Here is a 27908-nt window from a genome sequence, read left to right on the forward strand (position 1 = left end):
CTTTGAGCGATTCTGGAACTTCCTATACGATTTTTGAAAATTGTATTCCAATTTTTGTTCTTTAAATGTTGATGAAAATAACAACTTTGTACTCTACATAGATTACTATGGGAAAAAAAGTTTCAATAATTTAATGTATACAAAATTAATAATACATAGGTAAATTGTAATTAAAAAAATATGTTAAAAAACGAGACTGGTAAAATTAGTGAAACATTCGCCAAGTATACGTTGTAATTTCATCTCAATAGAGTGGTGTTCCGAATGATAACGAAAAGGGACCGTATAATTGTTCTCAGGAGACGGAATGTAATCCAACGGTCTGAAATGTAAATATACTGCTATCTCTGCAGTATCTGTGTAATTTCGTACCTCGAAAATACACAGCGTCAGATGCCTTTCATCTAATGGTTCGTCATTGCGGTTAAAATCCATGCGAATTTTAGCATCTGCCAATTCTAAATCAATGTATGTTGATAACATCGCACTGCCATTATAACGCGAGATAAAAGCAGTGGGTGATTCCGTCCACTCTGTGATTATCACGTTGTTTACATTCGTTTCGGTGGATTCGTTTGCAAATCTGTCATCAGGTACATGAAAGGGTAATTCGTGATCGGCGTAGAAAGGCAGGAAGTCGTCGAAAATTTTCACCGGTGCGGTACAGTAGTCCAATGGTGAAGAAAGTAGTGGTTCTGCGAAAAGGGCAAATGTTTTCTCGATCCATGAGATCAACAATTCTTGCGCTTTTTGTGCTATCTTCAAGCGATAGTGATCCGTCAAATTGTACGGATTTGAGGACAGCTGTAGACGTGCCTATAATTGTGATTAGTTTTGGAGTGAGAGAGAAAGGAGTATTATGGATGGAGGGTCTTTCCACGTCAATTAGACCAAGAAGTGATAGGTGAGTTCGGCGATTTTTTTTGAAATTTTTTTTGGGGAAAGACCTTCCGAAGGGATGACCAATGGCGCAAATCGCAGCCCTCTAGCCCATTTTTAAAGGCAGCCAGGGGGTGTCAAAGTTTTCAGTGAACTAGAATATCGTCCGTTTCAGCAGTGGATTACTGGGTAACCGCGATACCTACTTTAGGGTTTTTTGTACCCCATTAAACAAGTTCTATTTAGGCAAAATAAAAGCCAACACGGACGTGAAATTATAACGTATTTTTAATCACAAGATAAAATGTACAGAAAAGTGTATCAGCGAGCGAGAGATAAAACGGAATAACGTATGTATGTAATACATCGAGTACTCAGCTGTGAAACGTTCAGCTAGGCGAGCGGCGCGCGCATTTGGCGCAGATAAACATGCCGCTAGGTTACGGAGCAAAACCGCAACCGAACCGCCACAGTACTCCCCCCTAAGCGAGGGACTCGTGATACAATAAATAGAAAAATACATTAAACAATAAAATGAATAAAATTTGTACATTAAAAAAACACAAAATAGCGAAAAATATAAAAATTGTAAAAAAAATTGGAAAAAAAACAAGAGTATGTACAAAATGACTAGAATGTTACACGTTTGAAAATTTTCGTGAATACGAATACAATTTATCGAGTATAAACGCCTTTAAAACGGACTTTGCGTTTTGGACGACTTTTCTCAGCTTCAGGATTCTGAGTAGGCTCAGACTTAACTGTATCCTCGATCTGACTCCTTGATTTGACAACGTCCGGCGCAGGTGCTAAATATGCGGGTTTTAAACGGTCAACAGACACCAAGATTGCTCTTCCATTTACCTCGATCTCAATCGCTTTATCCTTTCGGCGAATTACACGATGCGGACCGGTGTATGGTGGAATGAGTGAAGCGCGTTGGATTTCGACACGTAAGAAAACGTGTGTACACGTGTCTAAAGCTTGTGGCACGAAAATAGGAGTATCTCCGTGTCGTCTGAAAGCTTTTCCAACGCTCTGTAATGCTGACTGCAGCTTCTTCACAAACTCTGGCGCATTGCTCAGCTCAGGTGTGTCAGCAATCAAATCTCCTGGTAAACGGAGTTCAGCACCGAATGTAAGTTGAGCTGGAGACACCTCAAGTTCGCTGTTGATCGTTGAGCGAAGACCAAGTAGGACTGCTGGTAAAATATCCATCCAGGCAGTAGTCTGATGCGCCATCACCGCAGCCTTGAGTGTTCTATGCCACCTTTCGACCTTTCCATTGGCCTGGGGGTGGTAGGCTGTCGTGCGTATGCGATTTGAGCCAAGAACAGAGGACATCTTCGTAAATAAGTCCGATTCAAATTGACGGCCTTGATCGGTGGTGATGGTTGCCGGTACTCCAAATCTAGGTACCCACTCGCGTGCTATCAACTCTCCAACTGCCTCAGCGGTGATGTGACTCAGCGGATATGCCTCTGGCCACAGTGAAGTTCTGTCGATCACCGTGAGAAGATACTCCTTACCACGTGAGGGAGGCAAAGGGCCGACGATGTCCACATGGATATGGTTAAAACGAGGCACCTTTTCAAAATCACCAAGCGGAGAACGAGTGTGTCGCGAAACTTTGGCTTTTTGGCAGGGAACGCATTGTTTCGCCCACTGCCGGCAGTCTTTCTGTACACCAGGCCACACAAAACGCGCACTGACGAGTTTCGCTGATGCGTTGGCACCAGGATGCGCTAAGTTGTGCACACTGTTGAAAACTGCACGCCGGAATTTCACTGGAACGAGTGGTCTAGGTTTGGCACCGGATGTGTCGCACAGAATCGCTGTGTTGTGTTCTGGCAGCTTTCTAGGCTGGATCTTCAGCTTTGAATCGCCACTCAGCAGTTGCTCAATCTCAGCATCAGCTCGTTGTTCGCGAGCAAGTTCGCTGTAATTGATTTCAGACTCAACGCTAATCGCTTCGATGCGTGAGAGTGCATCCGCAGGGATATTGGCAGCTCCTTCAACATATCGGATGTCTGTAGTGAACTGCCCAATGTAGTCGAGCTGTCTAGCGCGTCTCGGTGGAGCTTTCTCTGAGTGCTGATCGAATGCAAACACTATGGGCTTATGATCTGTATAGATCGCAAATTCTCTGCCCTCGAGATGACACCGAAAATGGCGCACAGCTGCGTAAATTGCTAACAGCTCACGATCGTAGGTGCAGTAACGTGTCTCAGCCGGTGACAGCTTCCGCGAAAAAAATGCCAATGGTTCGAGGACTTCTTCACGTTGCTGTGACAAAACTGCTCCGATAGCTGTGTTGGATGCATCAGTTGACAGAATGATAGGTAACGAGCCATCTGGATGATGAAGCATTACAGCATCTTTCAAACATTGTTTCAGCTCTTCAAACGCACTCTCAGCGTCCTCAGTCCAAACAAGAGGTGTTTTATCATTCTTCTTGTTGGTACAAATGATAGCTTGGACGCGCCGCTGGATGTCAGCAATGTTTGGCAGACAACGTCGGTAGAAACCTAGCATGCCTATGAAACGTCTGAGGCCGGATACATCGCTTGGCTTCGGATACGTCATAATCGCCTCTACTCGGCTGGGAGAGGGGCGAATTCCAGCTGCATCAACATCATATCCGAGAAACTCAATGCTATTCTGCGCATACACACATTTTCCAGCACTGAGTGTGAGGCCAGCTTGAGATAGGCGCTCAAGCACTTGACGTACGTGCTCGCGATGTTCCTCCATGGAATTTGAAGCGATTAAAACATCGTCAATATAAACGTAGGCGAATGGTAGGCCTCTCAGCAATCCGTCCATAAAACGCTGGAAAGTTTGAGCAGCATTTTTTAGGCCAAACGGCATAAATGGGAATTCAAACAATCCGAATGGCGTTATCACAGCAGTTTTTTCAATATCGCCAGGTGCCATCGGAATGTGATAATAAGCTCGCGTAATATCCAGCTTTGTGAACACTTTAGCTCCATGGAGCGTGACATTAAAATCCTGGATATTTGGAACAGGGTATTTGTCCGCGCGAGTTGCCGCATTCAGTGCTCTATAGTCGCCGCACATTCGCCACCTCTCTATGCCACGTTTGTTTGCTACGTGGAGAGGGGATGCCCAAGGACTTTTTGATGGACGGGCATCACCTGAGCGCAGCATTTCTTCAAATGCCAGCTTTGCAGCTTTGTATTTCTCAGGGGGCAGGCGACGAGCTCGAGCTGTGACTGGCCACCTTCAGTTTCGATGAAATGCTGAGTAGAGTGTGTTACGCCGCATTCACGCTTACGATTTGGCCGAGTCAATGCTGGAAACTCAGCTAACACTTTCGCGAACTCAGAGCTGTGGTCAACGGTGCTCACTGCCGTGGTGCCTATGTCAATAGACTCAATTATACACCCTACAGACAGCAAGGTAGAACCATCAATCAGCTTGGCATGTCGCATATCAGGCAGCAGGTGAAACTCAGCTAAGAAATCAGCACCGATGATTGGTCTGTCCACATCAGCAACGATGAATGGCCAAACAAAGTCGCGTCGCAATCCAAGTGACAACCGAAGTAGGCGTGTGCCGTAGGTACAAATAGGTGTGCCATTTGCCGCATACAGGTTAGTACCTGACCTGTGACGGCGATCCGCGTGTCTTGCTGGAATTACAGACACTTCAGCGCCGCAATCTACGAGGTACTTCGTGTTCATACCTTTATCTCGAATAAATAAACGGCGAGATTGCATTGCCGGCGCACCATAGGCCGCATTCTGGAGCGCGGCTACTTGTTTTCCGGCGTTTTAGGCCATTGGCAACTGCCGACGCACTTTTTCGCTTTCTCAGCCCAACGATTATGGTACCAGCAGTAGTTGGAGTTTCTAGGCGTACCAGAACGCTGTCTGGAACGTGAACGGCCATTTTCAGAATCATTTCGCGTACGTGAGCGCGATCGGTGCTGTCTATTTTCATTGACGAGTGTATTGACAGCTTTTGTCAGTGCTGAGATTTGGCCAAGTAACGAATTATTGTCAGATTCGCACCTGACGTCGCTACTGCTGCCACTGTAGGCGGACGAACGTATTGAACTGCAGCATCAGCTGCTTGTGCCATTTTATCCGGGTCAGTAACGCATCCGGCAGCTAAAACAAGTTGAACTGGCTCAGGTAATCTGCGTTTAAACAGCTCGGACAATGTTTCGTTGGTGACGCGACCTTTCGCGAGTACACGCATCTCAGCTAGTAGAATAGATGGTTTTTTATCACCAAGTTGACACCCTTCAAGCAGGCGATTCATTTTTTCAGTATCGGAAGGCTCATACACCTCGAATACGCGATCACGTAATGCCGAGAATGGATTCAGCTCTGGAGGATCGAATATCATTTCCTGCACGCTAGTAGCTATATCGTGAGGAAGGGAACCGGCGACAGCCTCGAATTTTGTCTTCTCAGATTTGAAAGTGCCCAAACCTAATCTCAGCTCAACCTGACGCCACCATAGACGAATATTTGTGCCATTAAACGGTGGTAATTCAATACGATGAACTGCATTTACAACCTGCGGCTGTGGCGGAGTAGGCTGCTCCTTGTCCGCGTCACTTTTGGAATCGCCAGGTTTGGTCATCTCAGCTTAGAATGGCCAAAAAACAGCTTAAAAAACGGTATAACACTGGTACTTACATACGTAATTGCTCAGCTGGACTGGAACAAAAATATTCAGCTTGGGTGGAACAGACGAAACCTTTTACCATTCAAATACCTCTGAGACAATGGACTGGAAACAGGCGAAAACGTCCGAAAATTGCATGAAAAATATCTCCGAAAACGTCAGAGTATGCGTGAAAACGTTACAACTGCTCAAAAACGAGCTCAGAAAAATAAAAAACGTCAAGGGTCACCACTTTAGGGTTTTTTGTACCCCATTAAACAAGTTCTATTTAGGCAAAATAAAAGCCAACACGGACGTGAAATTATAACGTATTTTTAATCACAAGATAAAATGTACAGAAAAGTGTATCAGCGAGCGAGAGATAAAACGGAATAACGTATGTATGTAATACATCGAGTACTCAGCTGTGAAACGTTCAGCTAGGCGAGCGGCGCGTGCATTTGGCGCAGATAAACATGCCGCTAGGTTACGGAGCAAAACCGCAACCGAACCGCCACACCTACCAAAATGGAACTTTTTCCCATAGTTAGGAGTTTTAAAAGGCTTTTTGGTGATATCATAAAAATCAGTGTAGCCACTTTTTTTCGTACAAAAAATTAGCTCAAAAAGTTTCAAAACGTAGTTTTCATATCATTCTGACTCTCAAAAATTCTGAAAAAAATATATTACGGACAACTTTTCATGCTGAACAACATATTAAAAAATTGGGACTGTATCATGTCGCAAAGTCGATTTAAAAAATTTTAAGTTTGCGAAAAAATTCGATTTTTTTATTTAAAACATGAAAAAAAGTTTTGATTGGTGAAGTTGACCCATTTCACCCTTATTTTTACGTATCTGTTGAAAAAGTTGAAAAAACTCTTTCTCTCGATGAATATCGTCGTCGTCGTCGTCGTAGTCGCGCTCCTTTACAGGAGATAGCGTATACTTCCATCTATATCAGCCGGTTTCTAGCGTATCTGATAGTTTCTTTCAGGGTCTTACAGGGAGAGTTGGCCGGTGAGTTTGTTGTTAACATCTCCGATCGTTTCCTCCCTCTTGCAGTTCTTCCTTGAATTTTCCCCTGTACCGCTAGCATGAAAATACCGTTTTCTCGTATTTTATGAGCTAGATACTTTAGCTTTCTGTTCTTTATATCTTCTACTACGACTTTCCGCTCCTCTCCTATTCTTGTTAATACTTCCTGGTTGGTGATGAAGTCCTTCCATGAGATCCGTAGTAGCCTTCGATAGCACCACATCTCAAAAGCAGATATTTTCTTCTCGCATTCTGCACTCATGGTCCATGTTTCACAAGAATACTTCAGAACGGTCCATACGTAGCATCGCATAATTCTCTTTCTCAGGGCTAGACTCATTGTTCGATTTCCCAGCACATTGGCTAGGTTGTTAAAGGCGCTTTTTGCCATTCCAATCCGTGATTTAATTTCTTTATGATCTCTACCATCATTATTTATCAGTGCTCCAAGGTATCTGAACTGATTTACATTTTCAATTTCTTGAGTTCCAATGTTGATTTTGACCTCCTTGAAGTCTCCTTTTGTAAATCTCATCACCTTGGTCTTGCCTGCATTTATCTTCATTCCATATTTTAATCCAGCACTGTTGATTTGGTTGATCATTTTCTGCATCTGCGCCTCTGTTTCTAGTCTACAATCCACGAGGCAAAAAGTGCTCTAGAAATCGATGTTATCGAGATTTTTTTGGGGACAAAAAGTTTACCTTGCTTGACGTTAGTATCACTTCAGCATTTACGAAAATCACAAAAAAAAAAATTTTCGCTTGCACATAAGGTGGGGGGAGGTGGAAAAGGGGTATTTTTTGACCTAGAAGGGGGACAAAAAATTCGACCGGGGATGGATAGGCTGGTGTCTTGGGATGTTGAAAATACAAAATTTTCTATCAGCCTCCTGCACAATCAAAAGTTATGCAACCCTAAACGCAATTTTTGCCCATTTTTTGAGGTTTTTCTGCCCTAGTGCCTGTTGTATTCGGAGGGGACAATTTTTTCTCTCATATCCCGTTACATCTCACCTCTACCTTTCCAAAATCACCACATTCACGAAATTCGACCGGCACATTTCGTTGTAATTAATTTTCAAAGTTGGGTAAGTACGACTTTTCATAAAATACAAACTTCACAATTTTATTTCAAAAGTGGCCGTGTGACCTATCAAAATGAGTTAAAATTTTGCGCTGAACTCAAAAATATCAACAGTTTTTGTGTTACCCCCTTCCCCCTGTACTAACCCCCTAAAACCTGAAAAAAGTCAAAATCACGTTTTTCCTATTTTTATGGGAAAATATCGAAAAAATGAAAAACTGATAATCACTAAAAGTGTCCAGAATTAAATTTCCTTTCAAATGAGCTATATCAGGATAGATTTCACCCTCTCCCTCCTCCTTGAGAATCTACCCCCCCCCTTTCTGACCATCAATTGGTTGTACGTGAAAATTTTTCAAACAAACGTTGTTCCTTGATCATTTTTCTATAACTTGTTATTTGCAAATTGTGTTTGAAGCAATCTTTGCGCCTCAAAAAATCCAGAAACTCAAAAAGTCAACAATTATAATTTTTGCATTTTTGATGAACAATATCGACCAATACTTAATGAAAATTTTGTAATCGGCATAATTGTTCAAAATTGGATTTCCTTTCAAGTGAACTATCACACTGTAGATTTCATTGCTCTTTTCTCACTTTGTGAAGTGCGTTCTCGACACAAAATTTATTCATATTTTGCTAATTCTGATAAAATAGGAGTACAGTAGGTGTTTGTACTATAAGACAAAAAAATGGGATGGGGAAGGTGAAGATGAAGAACCATCAGAAAACATCGAACATCTTGTTGAATGTTTTTCATACCAGTGTAAAATGATCAAAAATGGGTGAAAACCCCCTCAAAAAGTTGGTTTTTTTGGATTTTTTACTTATTGAAAATAATGAATGGCTCAAGATCAACATGTTGGCAACAAATTACCTAGGTGTATGTGTATGTGTTTGTATAGGTTCAGAGCCTGATACAGCAGTTTGATCTTTTATTGTGAGCTTTCTGGCTAGAATGTAACTAGTTCAAAAAAAAACAAAAAAAAAAAACATTGAAAAAACATCCATAAATTGGTCCTTATTGAATCTAAATTCCACATAAATTTTAAAACTTTCACTCAACTTGATATAATGAATGACAATTTTTTATGCTAAAATCACAATTTCAATTTTTTAAGCCTTCGATCGCGGATAACTACATACACCTTAATCAAAATTTTATTCAAGTAGTCAAACTTGAAACAAAAATCTGGTTTTTGGCCGGTTTGCAACATTCTTTTCACACCATAAAATCGATTGAAAAAGCTTCCAAAGCCTTTCCAGTACCTCCAAAGAATTTTAAAAATTTCCCATCTCTATTTTTTTGCAAGTTTTTCATGAATCCCTCTGTTTTGGGTCGGAAAAGAGGGGGGGGGGGTAGATTCTCAAGGAGGAGGGAGAGGGTGAAATCTATCCTGATGTAGCTCATTTGAAAGGAAATTTAATTCTGAACACTTTTAGTGATTATCAGTTTTTCATTTTTTCGATATTTTCCCATAAAAATAGGAAAAACGTGATTTTGACTTTTTTTCAGGTTTTAGGGGGTTAGTACAGGGGGAAGGGGGTAACACAAAAACTGTTGATATTTTTGAGTTCAGCGCAAAATTTTAACTCATTTTGATAGGTCACACGGCCACTTTTGAAATAAAATTGTGAAGTTTGTATTTTATGAAAAGTCGTACTTACCCAACTTTGAAAATTAATTACAACGAAATGTGCCGGTCGAATTTCGTGAATGTGGTGATTTTGGAAAGGTAGAGGTGAGATGTAACGGGATATGAGAGAAAAAATTGTCCCCTCCGAATACAACAGGCACTAGGGCAGAAAAACCTCAAAAAATGGGCAAAAATTGCGTTTAGGGTTGCATAACTTTTGATTGTGCAGGAGGCTGATAGAAAATTTTGTATTTTCAACATCCCAAGACACCAGCCTATCCATCCCCGGTCGAATTTTTTGTCCCCCTTCTAGGTCAAAAAATACCCCTTTTCCACCTCCCCCCACCTTATGTGCAAGCGAAAATTTTTTTTTTTGTGATTTTCGTAAATGCTGAAGTGATACTAACGTCAAGCAAGGTAAACTTTTTGTCCTCAAAAAAATCCCGGTAGGTGAACACTTTTTGCCTCGTGGATTGTAGACTATTCAGCAAGGATCACTTTGTCGTCTGCGTAGCTTATTTCATTTATTCTCTTGCCGTTGATCTTGAATCCCGTTTGTTTGATTCGCGCTTCTCTCATTATTTCTTCTGCGTACACGTTGAACAGCCTAGGTGAGAGGGGGCATCCTTGTCTCACACCTCTCTTTATACCACATCTATTCTCCGAGTACCCAGTTCCAAACTTGATGTTTGCGCTCTGCTCCCAGTACAAGTTCTTGATTATCCGCAGGTCTTTGTCATCGATATTGTATTTCTTCAGGATCTCCAGCATCCTCTCATGGTTGACACGATCAAATGCTTTTTCATAGTCGACGAAGCAAGCAATAATTTCCCTGTTTGCATTCAGTGCTCTTTGGATGATCACTTTCAGCAGGGCGATTGCGTCTCTCGTCCCTTTTTTTGCTACAAAGCCATATTGTGTTTCACTTAGATTTTCATCTATCTTCTTTTCAATTCTGGCATTTATGATGGATAGCAGTAGCTTTAGAGCATGGCTCATTAATGCGATGGTTCTGTATTCAGAGCATTTTTGCGAGTTATTTTTCTTTGGTATTGGTACAAAATTTACTGCTTTGAAGTCCTTAGGCAGTGTACCTTCATCGTATATCTCATTTATAATCTTCAGCAGCTCTTTTTCGTACTCAGGTGTTAGATGTTTAATCAAGTCTACTGGTATGAGATCTTCCCCCACTGCTTTGTGGTTTCTGGCTCTCTTCACCGCATTTCTCAGCTCCCACATTTCGATTCGTGGTGCCTCCTCTGTGGATGAAACTTCCATTTGAGCCGGACGTGTGTCATCTCCATACAGTTCCTGTATGTAGCTGATCCAGACCTCTTCTGTTTCTTGATTGTTAACACAATACTTTCCATCTTCTCTTCGCATGTATGCTATTCCACTTCTCCTTTTCTTATGGGCAGCCATCATCTGCTTCACTTTGGTATGCATTTCTCTAGAGTTGTGTCTTTTCTCCAGTTCTTCTACTTCTCGACACTTCTCCTCATACCATTCATTTTTGGCCATTCTGCACATTCCCATGATCTTGTGATTTAGTTCTGTGTATTCACTACTTGGTCTGTTTGCATTCCTTCGTTCTTCCATCAGATCCAGTATCTCTTGAGTTATCCATGGTTTGTGTTTTCTTTTATCTTTGAGTGGAATAGACTTTTCTGCTGCTTTTTTAACCTTTCGCTTCCATTCTTGCCACTTCTCTTCAATACCTTGTTCTTCTTCCAACTTGTCTTCCTTTTGTTTTTCCAGTTCTTCTTGGAATTTCTTCTGCACATGCTTTGATTTGATCTTTGCAATGTCAAGTTGTTGGTATTGTTCTTTGCTCTTCTTCTGGCTCTTCATGACTATCTGGCATTTTGCAGCCAGTAGCTTATGGTCAGTGTTGCAGTCAGCACCAGGATATGTATGACAGTTCTTCACCATGTTCTTGAATCTTCTTTTTACAAGAATGTAGTCTATCTGGTTTCTGGCTCGATCTCCAGGACTGACCCATGTGTATAATCTTCTTGCATGTTGTTTGAACCAGGTATTGCATATTATTAGATCGTGTCTTTCTGCGAACTCTACGAGCATTTCTCCTCTTTCATTCTGCTCTCCAAGTGCGTGTTTCCCTGCCACTTGGCTACCATGATCATTCCCGACTTTGGCATTGAAGTCTCCCATCAAAAACACAACATCATTGTTTTTTGAGCAATTCATTACTTCTTCTAGGTCATTGTAGAAGTTATTGATTTCTGCTGTACTGCTTTCTGCTGTTGGCGCATAAACTTGAATTATCACGATTGGTTTTGGCTTGACCTCCAATCTCACAAATATTATCCTCTCTGATTTTGGAATTATGGCACTGATTTTATCGCTGATTCTGGTATGTATTAATATACCCACACCTAGTTCGTGTGTGTCTTTTCCAGCGTAGATCATTTTGTAATCCTTATCTACCCGGTTTCTGCCATTTCCAGTCCATCGGGTCTCGCTTATTCCTAATACGTCGATTTTTAATCTCCTGGCTTCCTTGATTACATTGGCAAGTTGTCCAATTTTATACAAGGTTCGTACGTTCCAGGTTGCAACGTTGATGTTGTTCCGCCTTGTTTTAACTCCGCGTATTCTTAGCACCCTATCCGGCTGCCTTGGCGGATGAGGATCAGCCTGACGGAGACTTAGGGCCATTGCTGAATTGATGTCCATATAATTCTAGGGAGATATAATGGTGTTGGTTTCCCGTTGCCTTCCACCATGGTTTTCTGTTGGGGTTTGCTCCCTTAGCTGAATGTGCCAGTTTTTAGGCGCTGGTATTCGCCTTCTCACTCTGAAGCTCTTGAGCTTCCCTAGGGCTGGAACAAGTGAGTTGTTGGTGTTCTGCAGCTGTTATGCATTCTTGTTTGTAATCCGGTATTTATGTAGAGGTTTGGCCTTCAGCTTGCCACTCCTCCCCGTCGTTCCACCAACTGGAGAATTCTGCTTTGGCCATGTTTATCGATTCCGAGTCCATCGAACAGCAACATGTTACCACCCCGCACGACGTGGACGCGCAGAATGCCCCTGGTGTTGTCTTCGCCTTCTCATCTGTCCTCGGGGACTGGCTCCTCTTGATGATCCGAGCTACTACCTAGAGACTACCTCTAGCGACAACAACCTGTGCCCTCGCGAGGCCGATGAATATAAATTCATCAAAAAAATCAAAATTCCAAAAAAAAATTCAATTTTCAATTCCAAACATCAAAAAAGTTTAAATTTATTTTGTTGTCTTATTTTGACCTCTTTCTGACGTATTTCATGAAAAAGTTGATGAAAATCACACTCATAGCAAAAAATTTTAAATTCGTTTATTTTTTTAATTTTGATTTTTTTTGTGATGAGTTTATTTAATCTAATGAAAGGGGTTTTCCAACTTTTTCAACAGATACGTAAAAATAAGGGTGAAATGGGTCAACTTCACCAATCAAAACTTTTTTTCATGCTTTAAATAAAAAAATCGCATTTTTTCGCGAACTTAAAATTTTTTTTAAATCAACTTTGCGACATGGCACCGTCCCAATTTTTTAATATGTTGTTCAGCATGAAAAGTTGTCCGTAATATATTTTTTTTAGAATTTTTGAGAGTCAGAACGATATGAAAACTTTGTTTTGAAACTTTTTGAGCTAATTTTTTGTACGAAAAAAAGTGGCAACACTGATTTTCATGATATCACCGAAAAGCCTTTTAAAACCCTTAACTATGGGGAAAAGTTCCATTTTAGTAGGTATCGCGGTTACCCAGTAATCCACTGCTGAAACGGACGATATTCTAGTTCACTGAAAACTTTGACACCCCCTGGCTGCCTTTAAAAATGGGCTAGAGAGCGGCGATTTGCGCCATTGCTCATCCCTTTGGAAGGTCTTTGCACAGGAAAAATTTCAAAAAAAAAATCGCTGAACTCACCTACCACTTCTTGGTCCAATTTACGTGGAATGAGCCTGGAGTAATCTGAAGTATTTGTAATTTGAAAATAGTAGGTATTGCATGCTTACGCCAAAGAGTGGACCGGACTTCAATTCAAAAACATTCGAATTATTAAATTTGTATATTGCGACGATAATATTGTCCATTTTAAAATCAATTTCGCTGAATTCGTGTGTGGTATTGAGCACGCTGATTTTCCCGGACCAACAAGGGATTATGAAGGTGAACTGAAATTTTTTAGTGCATTAGTTAGTGTGACGAGATTTTGAACAGAAGTGTATTCTAGGTGTAAACATTGTTATCAGAAAGGGTTTGACAATCTGCAAGCATTCAATAAAATAACTGGAGAATTAACGTACTCGTAAGCTGTTGTAGAGACTACATGTGATCGTATCTGCACAGGGCTCCAATACTGTTTTTGGTTTAGCATGAATTGAAATATTGTAAGTGTTTGATTCTATTTGGATACTTGATTCTGCTTTGAGGATTTTGGGTATCGTCATATTCCAAGTATCGTACAGCTTTTGCATCGTACTGCCATCGAATTGCTGAGATAACTTGGTAAATAATTTTACAATCGGATGTTCTTTCAGCGAATCATTCGGAATATTCGTGTTTCTGTAATCTGTGAAAGCAGCAGAAAAATGATTACAAGCTTTTTCGACTAAAAATTCATCTATTAAAGATGACTTACATTTCATCGATGGCATTATCGAAGACGCGATCGCCAATTGAATTCCCTCCATTACCCATTTGGACTGATATTCCGTCAACGAGAGGTTCATTTTAGTCTCAATAACCGTGTAATTGTGCGCAGTCACATTGATTCTTTGCTGTTCCCGATCAACTGATATCGAAATGTAGCCTATTTCGAAGTGTAATGGAAAAATTGTAAAATTTCGGCCATCGTAATGTAAATTAGTCGTTCCTTGAATATCTTTAATTATCAGGGTGCTGACATCGACGAACGAATGACTATCAAAATTGTGCATTCCTGTGATGGTGATATTGCTCAGGGTACGATGTAGAGAGGTGAAATTTGATATGAAGAAGTAACATTTCGTTTCGACGAAGTCTAATGAGGGATAATACGACGTGATCTCATCTTCAGGATCTTGGCAAAACGTTGCATTGAGTATTTGCATAAAGTCCTCGTTTTTTCGTAAATTGAACTGGAATAATGGTAGTGATAAAGATTTGATCAGTCTTTCCATTTGATGTTGAACCTCTGGTGTTGAATTTACATAGAACCGAGGCGAATATATCTGCAATGATATGATTTTTAAATCGTTTAGATATTCTTGTTTCATGATACGAGGTGTTTTTTCAAATTTAGGTACGTACGTATAGGTATAGATCAGAACTTACGTAATTAGATTCGTAACTTTCAAAATCACTGTACAGATAGAGCCCATCCTTGTACCATAAATCATATTGTGTGCCCGCTATTGCGTAGATGGAGATGTTTTTAAAATTCAGTGATAGTGCGAAACTCTCGTTAGATGTATGAGGAGTTGCTCCCAAGTATCCTCTCATTTCGATGGATAAGGAGGTGAAGAATATGATCTGCGAAAAAATTGACTCATGCGTGATTTGCGTTCTTTTACCCATATTTTCATTATAATATTTTTTTGTCACGCTCATAAGTATTTTTGTCAAAATGATTCACGAAAATGATCTGTTTTGTAAAGGAAAATGATCGATTTTAAAGTTTGGAGCAATTGTTATAGACAATACCTACCATTGTCTTGCTGTAAAATTCATGACGTAAGCTGGCAGATTCTACTTTTAAACCAGTAAAATAATAAAACGCTCCCGGAAAAATGTCGCCAAAGGATGTGGGCGAATTTTGGAGCTCCATGTTGCGTATAAACGAGAAGATCGTTTCCGAATTTATATTTTGGAAATTTTTTGAAATGGTATTATTCAGCAGTGTTGTGATGTCACGAGCCTCACTCGAATTTGTACATCGAGTTGAAGCAATCGCTGAAAAAGGAGATAAATTGAATACGAATGATTTAAATTGGAGTCCGGAATCGGCAAAAAGGCTCAAAATTATTGTAATTTTACTCGAGTTGAATTTTTCAACAAAAAATTGTCAAGGTAATTTCTCACCCCCCCCCCCCCCCTCCAAAAACACAAATTTGGGTGAGAAGGTATGCATGTATTTCAATATTTTTGAATATTTTGTGCATATTCTTTCGTCTTTTGGCGAAGGAGATGGTGGAGGGGAGGGGGGAGGGGTAACATGAGTCAAGATTTCAATTTTTCGACAGTAGATTTTTAAATTATGAGAGCATTCCAAATTGGAAAAAAAATCGCAATATTGAATAGAGTGACTTACCTGCCAAGGTGAATGATATCAAAAGCAAAATCTTCATTGTGCAGTATGCCTTTATGTACATATCAAACAGGAAAACGAACTTTTTCAAGGCATTGCTTGATAAAATTTCAAATAGCAGTTTCAATTTACCAACAGTTCGGATGTTATTTTTCTGAATTATCGTTGATTCAGATCATTTTTTCAATCTATGTGGTCTGATGTCTGATAAAATTGAACATTGCTCGATAAGAAATTCCAATGGCTTGAAAAACACTCAATGCTAATCTATACAGAGTGCTTCCCGGTGGGTGGTCACCTCCCCTGATGATTATGTATTTTGCATATCTATTTTCTGAGAAACGTTTTCATTTCATAAGACACATGTGTACCTAATACCTATCTGCTCAAGTTGATGAAATGAAAATTTGTCAAGTAATATTGTGTCAATCTTTAGATGTACAGAATCGATTGGAGGTCCCTTTGAGCAATTCTGCAGCCCCCTGTACATTTTTTGATTTTTTATTTCTGTAAAAAATCTAGTTAAAATCTAAATTTGAACTATATTGAGAAGATTTTTGAAAATTTTTTCCGACTTTCAGAATCGATTTCTTGATTTTTTTTTATTATTTTAGATCCGGCAGAAAAATTTTGATTTTTTTAGTGCTCAAAAAAGATGTCAAAAATCGGTACCTATTTAAACAAACCCAATTTTTGAAAATATTTGCTTCAATCTTTTGATCTTTGGAATTAGTTTGTAGCCTTTTTGTGCTGTTCTGAATCCTTCAAAAAAATGTTAGAATTTTTCAGCTCGCTAAAAAAAAACTACAAAGATATGGAATTGAACTAATTTGGTAGAAACGATTTTCGAAAATTCAGCTCTCCAGTGTTGTTTGATGGTTTTAAGCTATTCTAAAGCGTTCAAAAAATTTTGTAAGTTTTCATCTTGCTGTTAAAAAAATGATTGAAATCTGAATTTGAACTAACAGAAGAGTCAAATCTTTTCTTCTCCTGAATCGATTTTTTGTGGCATTCTTGAGCTATTTTCTGAAGCCTTCATACTGTGACCTCCAAAATTCATCTCCAAAATTGATTGGTACCCCTGATCTGAGCCTTTTTAGAGACGCAATCGTTGAATGTTTGAGTTTTCGAAAAAAGAAAGAGTGAAATCTGGATTCAAACCGACAGAAACGAATTTTGAAGATTTGTGTCTCAATATGTCGATGTCGGCCTCCTGAATTGATTAGTGTTCCTTAACAACTTTTATGCAGTTCTGAGCGAATGTTTGAATTTTTTATTTGTCAAAAAATGTAAAATACTTTCACAGTATAAAAATAAGGGATTTGAAGTGACAGCATTTTTTTTGTTGAAAATTTTGGCTCCAAGTTTTGGTTATCAGAATCGATAGTAGATCCTTTAGGAACATTTTTTAGTCTGGGGCAAATTTTTAAATTTTTTAGTTCTCAAAAAAATAATTTAAATATGGATTTGAATCTACAGAAACGATTTTTGTACATTTTTGTGTCAGTATTGTGATCTCCAGAATTGGTTGGTGCTTCTTTTGAGCTAATTTTTTTGATCTTTTAGCAGTCGAAAAAAATAATTGAAATCGTGATTTAACTATACTTTGTATAAAAGAATTTTTGAAATTTTTTTACTCAATTTTTTGACCTCCAGAATTGATTTGGTAGAGTTTTCAAGTTATTCTGGCGTCTTGATCTCCATAATCGATTTCTTTTATTTGTATAAACTACTCGTATTCTGGGGTTTGATGTGTTTTTTCCCCTGTTTTTTAGATCTCAAAAAAAGTTAAATGGTTAGAAAATGTTGTTAGCACTTTACAATTATTCTAGGCCGCCATATGGCGGATTAACAAAACAGGGCCCATTCCCTACCTCTTTTTTAACATAGGGGTACAGTTTTGATTTGTGCCAAAGTTGATCAGAAAAGCCACAATAATATTATTTTGAAGGTACCTAGTCGGTAGTCGGAAATATTTGGTAGTGCAAGTGCATAAAAAAATAGTTTTATTTATTTGAATGGTACAAAATTGATAATATTAGATACTTACATATTACCTGCCTACACGTACGTAAATTATAATGAAAATAAATTAGAAAACGAGACTGGTGGGATTATTGAAATATTCGTCAAGTTTACGTTCTAATTTCGTGTTAATCCACTCGATTTTCGCAATAGAGAGAGAGACCGTTTTATTATCCTGTGTATAAAGCTTTTCCCGCGTAAACGAATTTAAAAATACTGCTATCTCTGCATTATCTGTGTGATTTCGTACCTGAAAAGCATGCAGCGTTAAATGCAGCTCATGAAATGGCATCATTCTTTTATTGTTAAAATTCATCCGAATTTCAGCCAATTCCAATTGTAAATCCACGTATGTCGATATGATCACGCTTCCATTGACAAGGTATTGGTCAATCGAGACATCAACAGTGAATGGTTTCGCCAATTCTGTGATTATCACGTTGTTTATATCCGATACGAAGGATTCGTTTGCAATTCTGCCATCAGGTACACGAATAGGTAATTCGTGATCGGCGTAGAAAGGTAAAAAGTCATCGAAAATTTTCACTGGTGCGGTACAGTGGTCCAATGGTAAAGAAAGCAGTGGTTCTGCGAAACAGGACACTGTTTTCTCAATCAATGAGATAAACAATTTTTGCGCTTTTTGTGCTATCTCCAATCGCTCGTGATATGTGAAATTGTACGATGTTGGGAACCGCACTCGTAGGCCTACCTGAAATTGTAATTAGTTATGGTGTGAGAGAGGAAGTAAATATTATGAAATGATCTGAAGCATTTGTAATTTGAAAATACTATTGCATGCTTACATCGGAGCTCGAAAATAATTCCAATTTAAAAGCTCGCGAATTATTTTCTTTGCATACATCGACGTCAACATCACCCATTTCAAAATCAATTTCGTTGAATTCGTGAGTGGTATTGAGCACGCGGATTTTCCCATGCCAAGTAGAGGTTCCGAAGTGTATCTGAAATTTTTTAGTGCATTAGTATGACGAGATTTTGAACAGAAGCAATATTAACATATTCTGGAAGAGCTCGTTGTGATCAGAGATGGTTTGACGATCTGCTAGTGTTTAATAAAATTCAATGTAAATATTTGGGAATCTAACGTACTTTTAAGTCGTCGTAGAGATCACATTTGATCCATTCTGGATACGATTTCAATGCTGCTGTGGGTTTAGCATCAATTGAAATATTGTAAGTGTGTGATTCTATTTCAACACTTGAGTCTGCCTTGAAGCTTTCGGGTATCGTTATATTCCAAGTATCGTACAGTTTTTGTATCGTGGGACCTTCGAATTGCTGAGATAATTTTGCGCTTATTTTCACAATCGGGTGTTCTTCAAGTGAATTGGTGGATTCTTTTCCGTTTCTTTGATCTGGGAAAGCAAAGAAAAATAATGATTTATGAGTTTTTTTTTTCAAGTAGAAATTCATCTAAGGATGACTTACATTTCATTGATGGCATTATCGAAGACGCAATCGCCAATTGAATTCCCTCCATTATCCATTTCGACTGATATTCCGTCAACGAGACATTCATTTTAGTGTCAATAACCGTGTAATTGTAGGGGGTCACATTGATACTTTGCTGTTTTCGATCAACCGTTATCGAAATGCGATCCACTTCAAAGTATAATGGAAAAATTGTAAAATTTTGACCATCGTAATGTAAATTAGTGGTTCCTCGAATATTTTGAATCGTCAGAGTGCTGTCAGTTAGACCGGAATTTTCAGCGAACGAGTGACTATGAAAATTGTGCATTCCAGTGATGGTGATATTGCTCAAAGTACGACCTAGAGAAGTGATATTTGGTATAAAGAAGTAATTTTCCGTTTTGAAAATATCTGAAGAGGGATATTGCGACGTGATCTCTTCTTCAGGATGATGGCAAAAAGTTGCATGAAGTGTTTGTACAAAGTTGTCGTTGTTTCGTAAATTGGACTCGAATAACGAAGGTAGGAAATTTTTGATCTGTCTTTCTAGTTCGTATCGAGTGTCTGTTGTCAAGTTTTCGTGGAACCAAGGTGAATATACCTGAAAAGACGTGACTCTTTAGTTTTTACAGAATAGGAAGTGAATTTTCAAAATTATTTATATAACTTACGTAATTAGATTCGTAACTATCGTAGTGAATGAAATCAATGTAAGTAGAGAATTCGTTTTTTGAGAAACCTTGCATAGGTTCTGCTATAACGAAAATGGAGATGTTTTTGAAATCCAGAGATCGCTCGAAACCCACGTGAACTGTATCTGGGGTCGCTCCTAAGTATCCTTTCATTTCAATGGATAGGTAGGTGAAGAATAAGGTCTGTGAAAAAACCAATAAGTGCATGATTGGTGTTCTTTCATTCATAAATTTGTTTAATTTTTTTTCAAGCTTATTGGTTTCGTCAAAAAGTTTCAGAAAAATTATGTATTTTGTAGAGCAAGACAATCGATTTTATAGTTTGGTATATTACGTTATAGATACCTACCATTCTATTGCGATAAAATTCATGTCGTAAGTGGGCAGATTCTACTTTGACCGGGGTTACGGTGATACCAGTGAAATAGAACTCGTTCTCAAAAGGTCCTAATTCGCAGTCGGTGTATGTTTCAAAAGTGAACGATTTTAAATTCTCTATGCTAAGGACTAACTTGTTGATCGTAACTGAATTTATATTGTGGAATGTTTTTGCTATGGTATTATTTAGCAGTGTTGTGATGTCATGAGCCTCGCTCGAATTTGAACTTCGAGTTGAAGAAATGGCTGTAAAAAGAAATTGAATGTGAGTGATTTGAATTCAGTGAAATTGACAGAAAGTCTCAAAATTGTACACAGTAATTTTTCTCAATTTGTATTAAAAACATAAAATTATTCCAATGGTTTTGTGCTGAATGAGGAGGGGGGGGTCCTAATTTTCAATTGATCGTGGTCCAGTTTAAAATTTTTTGAACGATACTCAGTTGGTTTCCGTCTACTCAGAGACCATTTTTCAAGAATCCTATTCCACTCTATGCCATATCGGGGTAACTCAGCTGTGATGAACCAGTTTGTTTATACACGATCGAAATTAAAATACGAGTATTTTTTTACCTGCCAAGGCGAATGATATCAAAAGCAAAACCTTCATTGTGCAGTAGTATGACTTTGTATAGAACAGAAAAAATAACTTTTTCAAGTCATCGCTTGATAAAATTTCAAATAGCAGTTTCAGTTTACCACAGTTCTGATGATATTTTTTTGCATTATCGTAGGTTCAGATCGTTTTTTCAATATATGTTTGTGGTCTGATAAAATTAAAAATTGCTCGATAAGACATTCCAATGGCTTGAAAAACACTCAATGCTAATTTATACGGAGTGCTCCTCGGTATAGGTCTAAATAACCTTTTATAATTAAGTATGTATGTACTAGGTATTTTGCATATTTTTTGAAAACCTTTTCAATTTTATCACAGGCGCTTAGGTCGTCGAGTTGTTATTGTATGCATTTTTTCATGTAGAGAATTGATTTGGTGGTCCCTCTGAGCAATTCTGTAGCCTCCTGTGCATCTTTTAATTTTTTACTTCTCGATAAAAAAAAAAAAAAAAGGTCAAGTCTGGATTAGATCTGCATGAAATAATTATTGAAAATTTTCGCCTCAATTTTCTGAATTTTTGAATCAATTTATTGACTTTTTGGGTATTCTGTATCTGCCAGTAAAATTCTCAATTTTTTAGGTCTCGAAAAAAATGGCGAAAATTAAGATTCGAACTAAACGCAGTAAAAATTTGAAAATTATTTTTCTGCAATCTTTATTGATCTTCGGAATCAATTTCTGGCTTTTTTAAAATTACTCCGGATCCTTCTAAAAATGTTTGAATTTTTTTAGTTTTTTGAAAAAACTGACAAGAAATCAAATTAATTTATTGAAAAATCTGCATTTTTACATACTCATACCTACTTAATTTTTAGAGGTGTTTTAAAACACTTTTTAACCCAGTTTTTGCCTAATTTTTTTGAAATTTCAGAAGTTTTTTTTCTGATTGACAACATTTTTAATAGTTACTTTTTTCGTAACTTTTTGAAGTTTCAACCACATTTTCAACACTTTTTCTCGCAATTTTTGCGAAATTTTAGTTCAATGACTACATTATTTATTTGGTAAAAAAACCGATCATGTAAAAATTATTGACAAAAAAATTCACTTTCTTTCAATCGGTTTGTGTTACACGTCGCGTTATGTTATTAAATTGAGTTGGGACAAACGTTATAAGTTATAACATTAGACGACTTTTACTGTAAAAACTTTGAAAAAAAAAAGTAGTCTCGTATTTTAGGTTTTTAATTTGTACAAAATTAATAAGTAATTGATACGTAAATTGAAATGAAAATGAAATTAAAAAATCAGACTGGTCAGATTATTGAAACATTCGTTAAGTATATATTGTAATTTCATCTTAATCCAGTCGATTTTCTCAGTGGAGAGAGAGACCTCTTTATTATCCTCAGAATAAAACTTTTCCCACGGAAACGAATTTAATAATACTGCTATCTCTGCAATATCTGTGTAATTTCGTACCTGTAAAGAACCCAGCCTCAGATGCAGCTCATGAAATGGTATCATTCTATTATTGTTAAAATTCATTCGAATTTTAGCCACTGCCAAATTTAAATCAACATTTGTCGATATGATCACGCTTCCATTGACAAGGTGTTGATCAAACGTGACAACAGCAGAGGGTCGTTTCGCCCACTCTGTGATTATCACGTTGTTTACATTCGATATGAAGGATTCGTTTGTAATTCTGCCATCAGGTACATGAAAGAGTAATTCGTGATCGGCGTAGAAAGGCAGCAAGTCGTCGAAAATTTTCACTGGCGCGGTACAGTAGTCTAATGGTAAAGAAAGCAGTGGTTCCGCGAAACGGGACACTGTTTTCTCAATCAATGAGACTATCGTTTGTTGCGTTTTTTGTGCTATCTGCAATCGCTCTTGGTCAGTGAAATTGTATGGATTTGAGAGCAGTTGAACCTGAAATTGTGATTGGTTTTGGAGTATGAGTGAGAGTGAGTTTTATGGAATGGAATTATCTGAAACATTTTAAATTTGAAAATAGTATCGCGTGCTTACGTCAAAGGTTGGAGCGGATTCCAATACGAAATCATTTGAATTATTTTGTTTGTTTACTCCGACGAAAACATCGCCCATTTCAAATTCAATTTCGTTGAATTTGTGTGTGGTATTGAGCACGCTAATTTTCCCCATCCAATAAGAGGTTTTGAATTGGATCTGAAATTTTTTTGTGCATTAGTGTGACTAGATGTTGAACAGCAGCATGTTCTATGAGTGATCGTTGTGATCAGAGAGGGATTGACAATCTGAAAGCGTTCAATAAATAATTAGAAAGCCAACTTACCTGCAATTCGTTGTAGAGACTACATATGATCCAAGCTGGATACGGTTTCAATGCTGTTTCCGGTTTAGGATCAATTGAAATATTGTAAATGGATGATCCTATTTGGATAGTAGTCTCTGCCTTGAAGCTTTCGGGTATCGTTATAGCATCGTACAGTTTTTGTATCGTGCGACTCTCGAATTGCTGAGATAATTTTGTGCTTATTTTCACAATCGGGTGTTTTTCAAGTGAATTGGTGGATTCTTTCCTGTTTCTTTGATCTGGGAAAGCAAAGGAAAATGATAATTTATGAGATTTTTCAAGTAGAAATTCAAATAAAGATGTCTTACATTTCATCGATGGCATTATCGATGACGCAATCGCCAATTGAATCCCTTCCATTACCCATTTGGACTGATATTCCGTCAACGATACGTTCATTTTAGTCTCAATAATCGTGTAATTGTGCGCAGTCACATTGATTCTTTGCTGTTTTCGATCAACTGATATCGAAATGAAGCCTATTTCGAAGTGTAATGGAAAAATTGTGAAATTTCGCCCTTCGTAATGTAAATTAGTCGTTCCTTGAATATCTTCAATTATCAGGGTGCTGACATCGACGAACGAGTGACTATGAAAATTGTGCATTCCTATGATGGTGATATTACTCAGGGTACGATGTAGAGAGGTGAAATTTGATATGAAGAAGTAACATTTCGTTTCGACGATATCTAATGAGGGATAATACGACGTGATCTCATCTTCAGGATGTTGGCAAAACGTTGCATCGAGTATTTGCTTAAAGTCCTCGTTTTTTCGTAAATTGAACTGGAATAATGGTAGTGATAAAAATTCGATCAGTGTTTCCATTTGATGTTGAACCTCTGGTGTTGAATTTACATAGAACCGAGGCGAATATATCTGAAATGATATAATTTTTTAATCGTTTAGATACGTATTCTTGTTTCATGATACGAGGTGTTTTTTCAAAATTAAGTACATACGTACGTATAGGTATAGATAGAACTTACGTAATTAGATTCGTAACTTTCGAAATCAATGTACAGATAGAGCCCATCCTTGTACCATAAATCATATTGTGAGCCTGCTATTACGTCGATGGAGATGTTTTTAAAATTCAGAGATAGTGCGAAACTCTCGTTAGATGTAAGAGGAGTTGCTTCCAAGTATCCTCTCATTTCGATGGATAAGGAGGTGAAGAGTATGGTCTGCGAAAAAATTGACTCATGCGTGATTTGCGTTCTTTTACTCATATTTTCATTATAATATTTTTTTTTCACGCTCATAAGTATTTTTGTCAAAATGATTCGCGAAAATTATCTGTTTTGTAAATGAAAATGATCGATTTTAAAGTTTGGAGCAATTGTTATAGACAATACCTACCATTGTTTTGCTGTAAAATTCATGACGTAAGCTGGCAGATTCTACTTTTAAACCTGTAAAATAATAAAACACTCTCGGAAAATCGTCACCATAGGATGTGGGCGAATTTCGGAGCGCCATTCTGCGTATAAACGAGCAGATCGTTTCTGAATCCATATTTTGGAAATTTTTTGCTATGGTATTATTCAGCAGTGTTGTGATATCACGAGCCTCACTCGAGTTTGTACTTCGAGTCGAAGCAATCGCTGAAAAAGGAAAGAAATTGAATGTGAGTGATTTGAATTGGATGGAATCGGCAAAAAGTCTCAAAATTATTGTAATTTTACACGAGTGGAATTTTTCAACAAAAAATTGTCAAGTTAATTTCTCATCCCCCCCCCAAAAAAAAACAAATTTGAGTGAGAAGGTATGCATGTATTTCAATATTTTTGAATATGGCGATGGAAGAGGGGGCGGGGGTAACACGAGTCAAGATTTCAATTTTTCGGAAATAGATTTTTAAATTATGAGAGCATTCCAAATTGAAAAAAAAATCGAATATAATAGTAGAGTTACCTGCCAAGGTAAATGATATCAAAAGCAAAATCTTCATTGTGCAGTATGACTTTGTACCTACTTATGTGAAACAGGAAAACGAACTTTTTCGAGGCATCGCTGATAAAATTTCAAATCGCAGTTTTAATTTACCAACCGTTCGGATGTTATTTTTCTGCGTTATCGTTGATTCGGATCATTTTTTCAATCTACCGGGTGACCAAGAATAATGGGATTTCGATGTTATCAAAAAGGAGAGAAAATTCCCGTTATGAAAATTAGAAAATTAAATAATCATGTAAAAAATGGCGTTTGAGTGATTGTTTCAAAGAAATACGAAATAATCTTTCATTTTGCATCGAAACAATAATTCGGAAGCACTTTTCCTCGATTGTTATTTCATTTTCCAGTTTTTAATTAGGGAAATTTTTTCCCTTTTTGGCATATCAGAACATTACAAAACCCATTATTCTTGGTCACCCGGTATGTGGTCTGATGTCTGATAAAATTGAACATTGCTCGATAAGATAATTCCAATGGCTTAAAAAACACTCAATGCTAATCTACACAGAGTGCTCCCCGGTGGATAGGTACCTCCCCTTATGATTAAGTATTTTGCATATCTATTTTCTGAAAAACATTTTCATTTTATTAGACACATAGGTAAGGTACCTATCTACTCAAGTTGATGAAATTTAAATTTGTCAAGTATTTTTTGCGTCAATCTTTAATAGATGTACAGAGTCGATTGGTGGTCGCTTTGAGCAATTCTGGAGCCTCCTGTACATTTTTTATTTTTTATTTATCGAAAAAAAACCTAAGGTAAAATCTGAATTTGAATTGCATTGTGAAGATTTTTTAAAATGTTTTCCTCAATTTTCTGACTTTCAGAATCGATTTGTTGATTTTTTTTTTATTATTTTAGCCCAGTCAGAAAATTTTTTAATTTTTTATTGCTCAAAAAAAAAGGTATCAAAAATCGGTAAATCGGTACTATTTACGTAAATAAAACCAATTTTTGAAAATGTTTACTTCATTTTTTTGATGTTCGAAATAATAAACTTGTAGCCTTTTTTTTGCTATTCTGGATCCTTCTGAAAATGTTTGAATTTTTCAGGTCTCTAAAAAAACTGCCGAGAAATGGAATTAACTAATATAGAAATGATTTTTGACATTTCTGCCCTTCAGAGTTGATTGGTAGTTCTAAGCTATTCTAGAGCATTCGAAAAATTTCGTCAGTTTTTAATCTTGCGAAAAAAATGATTGAAATGTGAATTTGAATTTTGAACTAACACAAGAGTCAATCTTTTTTTCTCCAGAATCGACTTTGTGATATTTCTGAGCTATTCTGATGCCTTCATCCTGTGACCTCTAAAATTCATCTCCAAAATTGATTGGTAGTCCTGACCTGAGCCATTTTAGAGACTTAATCGTTGAATGTTTGAGTTTTAGGGAAAAAAGAGTGAAATAAGGATTGAAACTGACCGACAGAAGCGAATTTTGAACATTTGTATCTCAATATGTCGGCCTTATGCATATGCAGTCCTGAGCGGATGTTTGAAATTTTTAGTTCTCAAACAGTGATTATTCTAAGAATTTTTTGGAGCTACACAAGTGCAAGGGGTGCAACTGCATCGGACCCGCAAATTTTCGAAGGGCCCGCAAATGAAGTTGGCAAAACTTGGCAATTTTGAGTGACAAGTTGGAAAGTTTACAATGAACTGACATTTCTGAAATTCTTGAATTGCGTTTAAAATAATTGTTAAAAACCACTATGTTTCAGGCAAAGTTCCTCAAAAAATTTTCGTCCTCGCTCTGCTCGGGCATTATTGTAAGCTTCTCTTCATACATATTTTTGAATTTTAACATTCTCAACAAACTCACATTACAATTTAATCATTTTTCATTTAAGTATATCTTTCAAATGTTTGCAACTTCTTAATAAAAAATAAAGTTGAATTCCACTTAATTACAAAGTGTGTACAAAATCTGGTAAATAGGTAAGTTGTTGGAAAATTTGCGATGTTGGGGTTGGTATTTTCAAAATTTTTTCCCCTCCTACTAAAATTGGTTTGCTTCTCCCCTGGGCAATGGACATATGCTAAGTAAAGAATGAGAAATAAGAATATGTACACCAAAAACATTTGGGGCCCGCAAAATTTTGCACCAGGGCCCGCACTGGCTCTCGCCGGCCCTGCAAACACAAGCAGGATAATTTTCAGTATCAAGATTCCCCCTTATTTTTCCAACTCTCCCTGATTTTCTTACCAACCCCCCCCACCCCACAGCCAGATAAAGTTTGTTGAAAACTATGTATTCTGTTTTTCTGAATTCAACATTTTTCAAATTTAATCATGGGTTTTTTGAAATGGGAACTGCATAGAAAATAACAAAATTGGCCCGAGCGAAGCTATGGCGAAAAATTTGAAAAATTTGTAGTTCGAAAAGCAGAACAATATCGATTTTAATTAATGTACGAATTCAGTTTTTCTGATCTCAACTTTTAAAAAATTTCATAAATAGTTCCTTGAAATTTGAAGCGGGAAGAAGAGAATCAAACTAGCCCGAGCGAAGCGAGTGCAAAAGCTTTCCAAAATTCGCAGTTTCAAGAAGCAAAACAGCAATAATTTTGATGTGAAAAGTCAGTTTTTCCACCACTGATATTTTTAACAGTTTGAACAAAAATATTTTTCAAGCACAAGATTAGCTCTTTTTTCAACTTTTTTTTCATTGAAAAACTCCCAAGCAAATATATAAATATCTATTTTTGGTACTACACAAATATGTTGGTACTACACAACAAATTTTTGGAACTACACAAAATGTGCGGAGCTACACGTTAGAATAATCACTGTTCTCAAACAATAAATCAGCTTCATTTATAGTAGATACTTTATAAAAGTATGAGATTTAAAAGCGACAGAATTTTTTTTTGATAATTTTTGCCTTAATTTTTTGGCTTCCAGAATCGTGGTGGGTGATCCTTTAAGGTCATGTTGTAGCCTC

The 27908-nt window shown here is 37.5% G+C and overlaps 4 protein-coding genes across 6 annotated transcripts in view; 1 reads left to right on the forward strand and 3 right to left on the reverse strand.

Annotated features, from left to right (window-relative positions):
* Positions 1–27908, forward strand: part of LOC135837333 (echinoderm microtubule-associated protein-like 2) — a 172731-nt gene that overhangs the window by 75659 nt on the left and 69164 nt on the right. The window lies entirely within an intron of this gene.
* Positions 103–15770, reverse strand: LOC135837326 (uncharacterized). 2 transcript variants are annotated; one of them, XM_065352555.1, is made up of 7 exons: positions 15578–15770; positions 14975–15219; positions 14602–14799; positions 13928–14498; positions 13593–13858; positions 13302–13460; positions 103–816 (listed from the first exon to the last, which is right to left on the reverse strand). In XM_065352555.1, the coding sequence occupies exons 1-7, from the start codon at positions 15636–15638 to the stop codon at positions 184–186; spliced, it is 2133 nt and encodes a 710-aa protein (XP_065208627.1). In that variant the 5' UTR covers positions 15639–15770; the 3' UTR covers positions 103–183. The 2 variants fall into 2 exon arrangements, with proteins under 2 accessions (XP_065208627.1, XP_065208628.1); XM_065352556.1 differs by lacking the exon at positions 14975–15219.
* Positions 17564–20837, reverse strand: LOC135837324 (uncharacterized). Its single transcript, XM_065352552.1, has 7 exons — positions 20680–20837; positions 20078–20352; positions 19708–19911; positions 19052–19637; positions 18713–18978; positions 18406–18564; positions 17564–18311 (listed from the first exon to the last, which is right to left on the reverse strand). The coding sequence occupies exons 1-7, from the start codon at positions 20714–20716 to the stop codon at positions 17667–17669; spliced, it is 2172 nt and encodes a 723-aa protein (XP_065208624.1). The 5' UTR covers positions 20717–20837; the 3' UTR covers positions 17564–17666.
* LOC135837328 (uncharacterized) lies at positions 21895–25125 on the reverse strand. Of its 2 annotated transcripts, none has more exons than XM_065352558.1 (7): positions 24985–25125; positions 24369–24613; positions 23996–24193; positions 23315–23885; positions 22986–23245; positions 22700–22858; positions 21895–22600 (listed from the first exon to the last, which is right to left on the reverse strand). In XM_065352558.1, exons 2-7 carry the CDS (start codon positions 24522–24524, stop codon positions 21965–21967), a joined length of 1980 nt encoding a protein of 659 aa, XP_065208630.1. In that variant the 5' UTR covers positions 24525–24613; positions 24985–25125; the 3' UTR covers positions 21895–21964. The 2 variants fall into 2 exon arrangements, with proteins under 2 accessions (XP_065208630.1, XP_065208629.1); XM_065352557.1 differs by having other exon boundaries at positions 24924–25095.

Source organism: Planococcus citri, chromosome 2, assembly GCF_950023065.1.
Source record: "Planococcus citri chromosome 2, ihPlaCitr1.1, whole genome shotgun sequence".
Classification (NCBI taxonomy): domain Eukaryota; kingdom Metazoa; phylum Arthropoda; class Insecta; order Hemiptera; family Pseudococcidae; genus Planococcus; species Planococcus citri.

Bases quoted from the DNA above. Each gene is read 5' to 3' on its own strand.
- LOC135837326 (XM_065352555.1), bottom strand. From the start codon at position 15,638: ATGTACATAAAGGCATACTGCACAATGAAGATTTTGCTTTTGATATCA. The intron at 15,220-15,577 runs GTAAGTCACTCT...CTCCTTTTTCAG, and splicing joins GATATCATTCACCTTGGCAG to CGATTGCTTCAACTCGATGT. The intron at 817-13,301 runs GTAAGCATGCAA...TCACAATTATAG, and splicing joins AGTCCGGTCCACTCTTTGGC to GCACGTCTACAGCTGTCCTC.
- LOC135837324 (XM_065352552.1), bottom strand. From the start codon at position 20,716: ATGAAGGTTTTGCTTTTGATATCATTCGCCTTGGCAG. The intron at 20,353-20,679 runs GTAAAAAAATAC...TTCTTTTTACAG, and splicing joins GATATCATTCGCCTTGGCAG to CCATTTCTTCAACTCGAAGT. The intron at 19,912-20,077 runs GTAGGTATCTAT...GTTTTTTCACAG, and splicing joins AATTTTATCGCAATAGAATG to ACCTTATTCTTCACCTACCT.
- LOC135837328 (XM_065352557.1), bottom strand. From the start codon at position 24,960: ATGAAGATTTTGCTTTTGATATCATTTACCTTGGCAG. The intron at 24,194-24,368 runs GTAGGTATTGTC...ATTTTTTCGCAG, and splicing joins AATTTTACAGCAAAACAATG to ACCATACTCTTCACCTCCTT. The intron at 22,601-22,699 runs GTAAGCACGCGA...TCACAATTTCAG, and splicing joins AATCCGCTCCAACCTTTGAC to GTTCAACTGCTCTCAAATCC.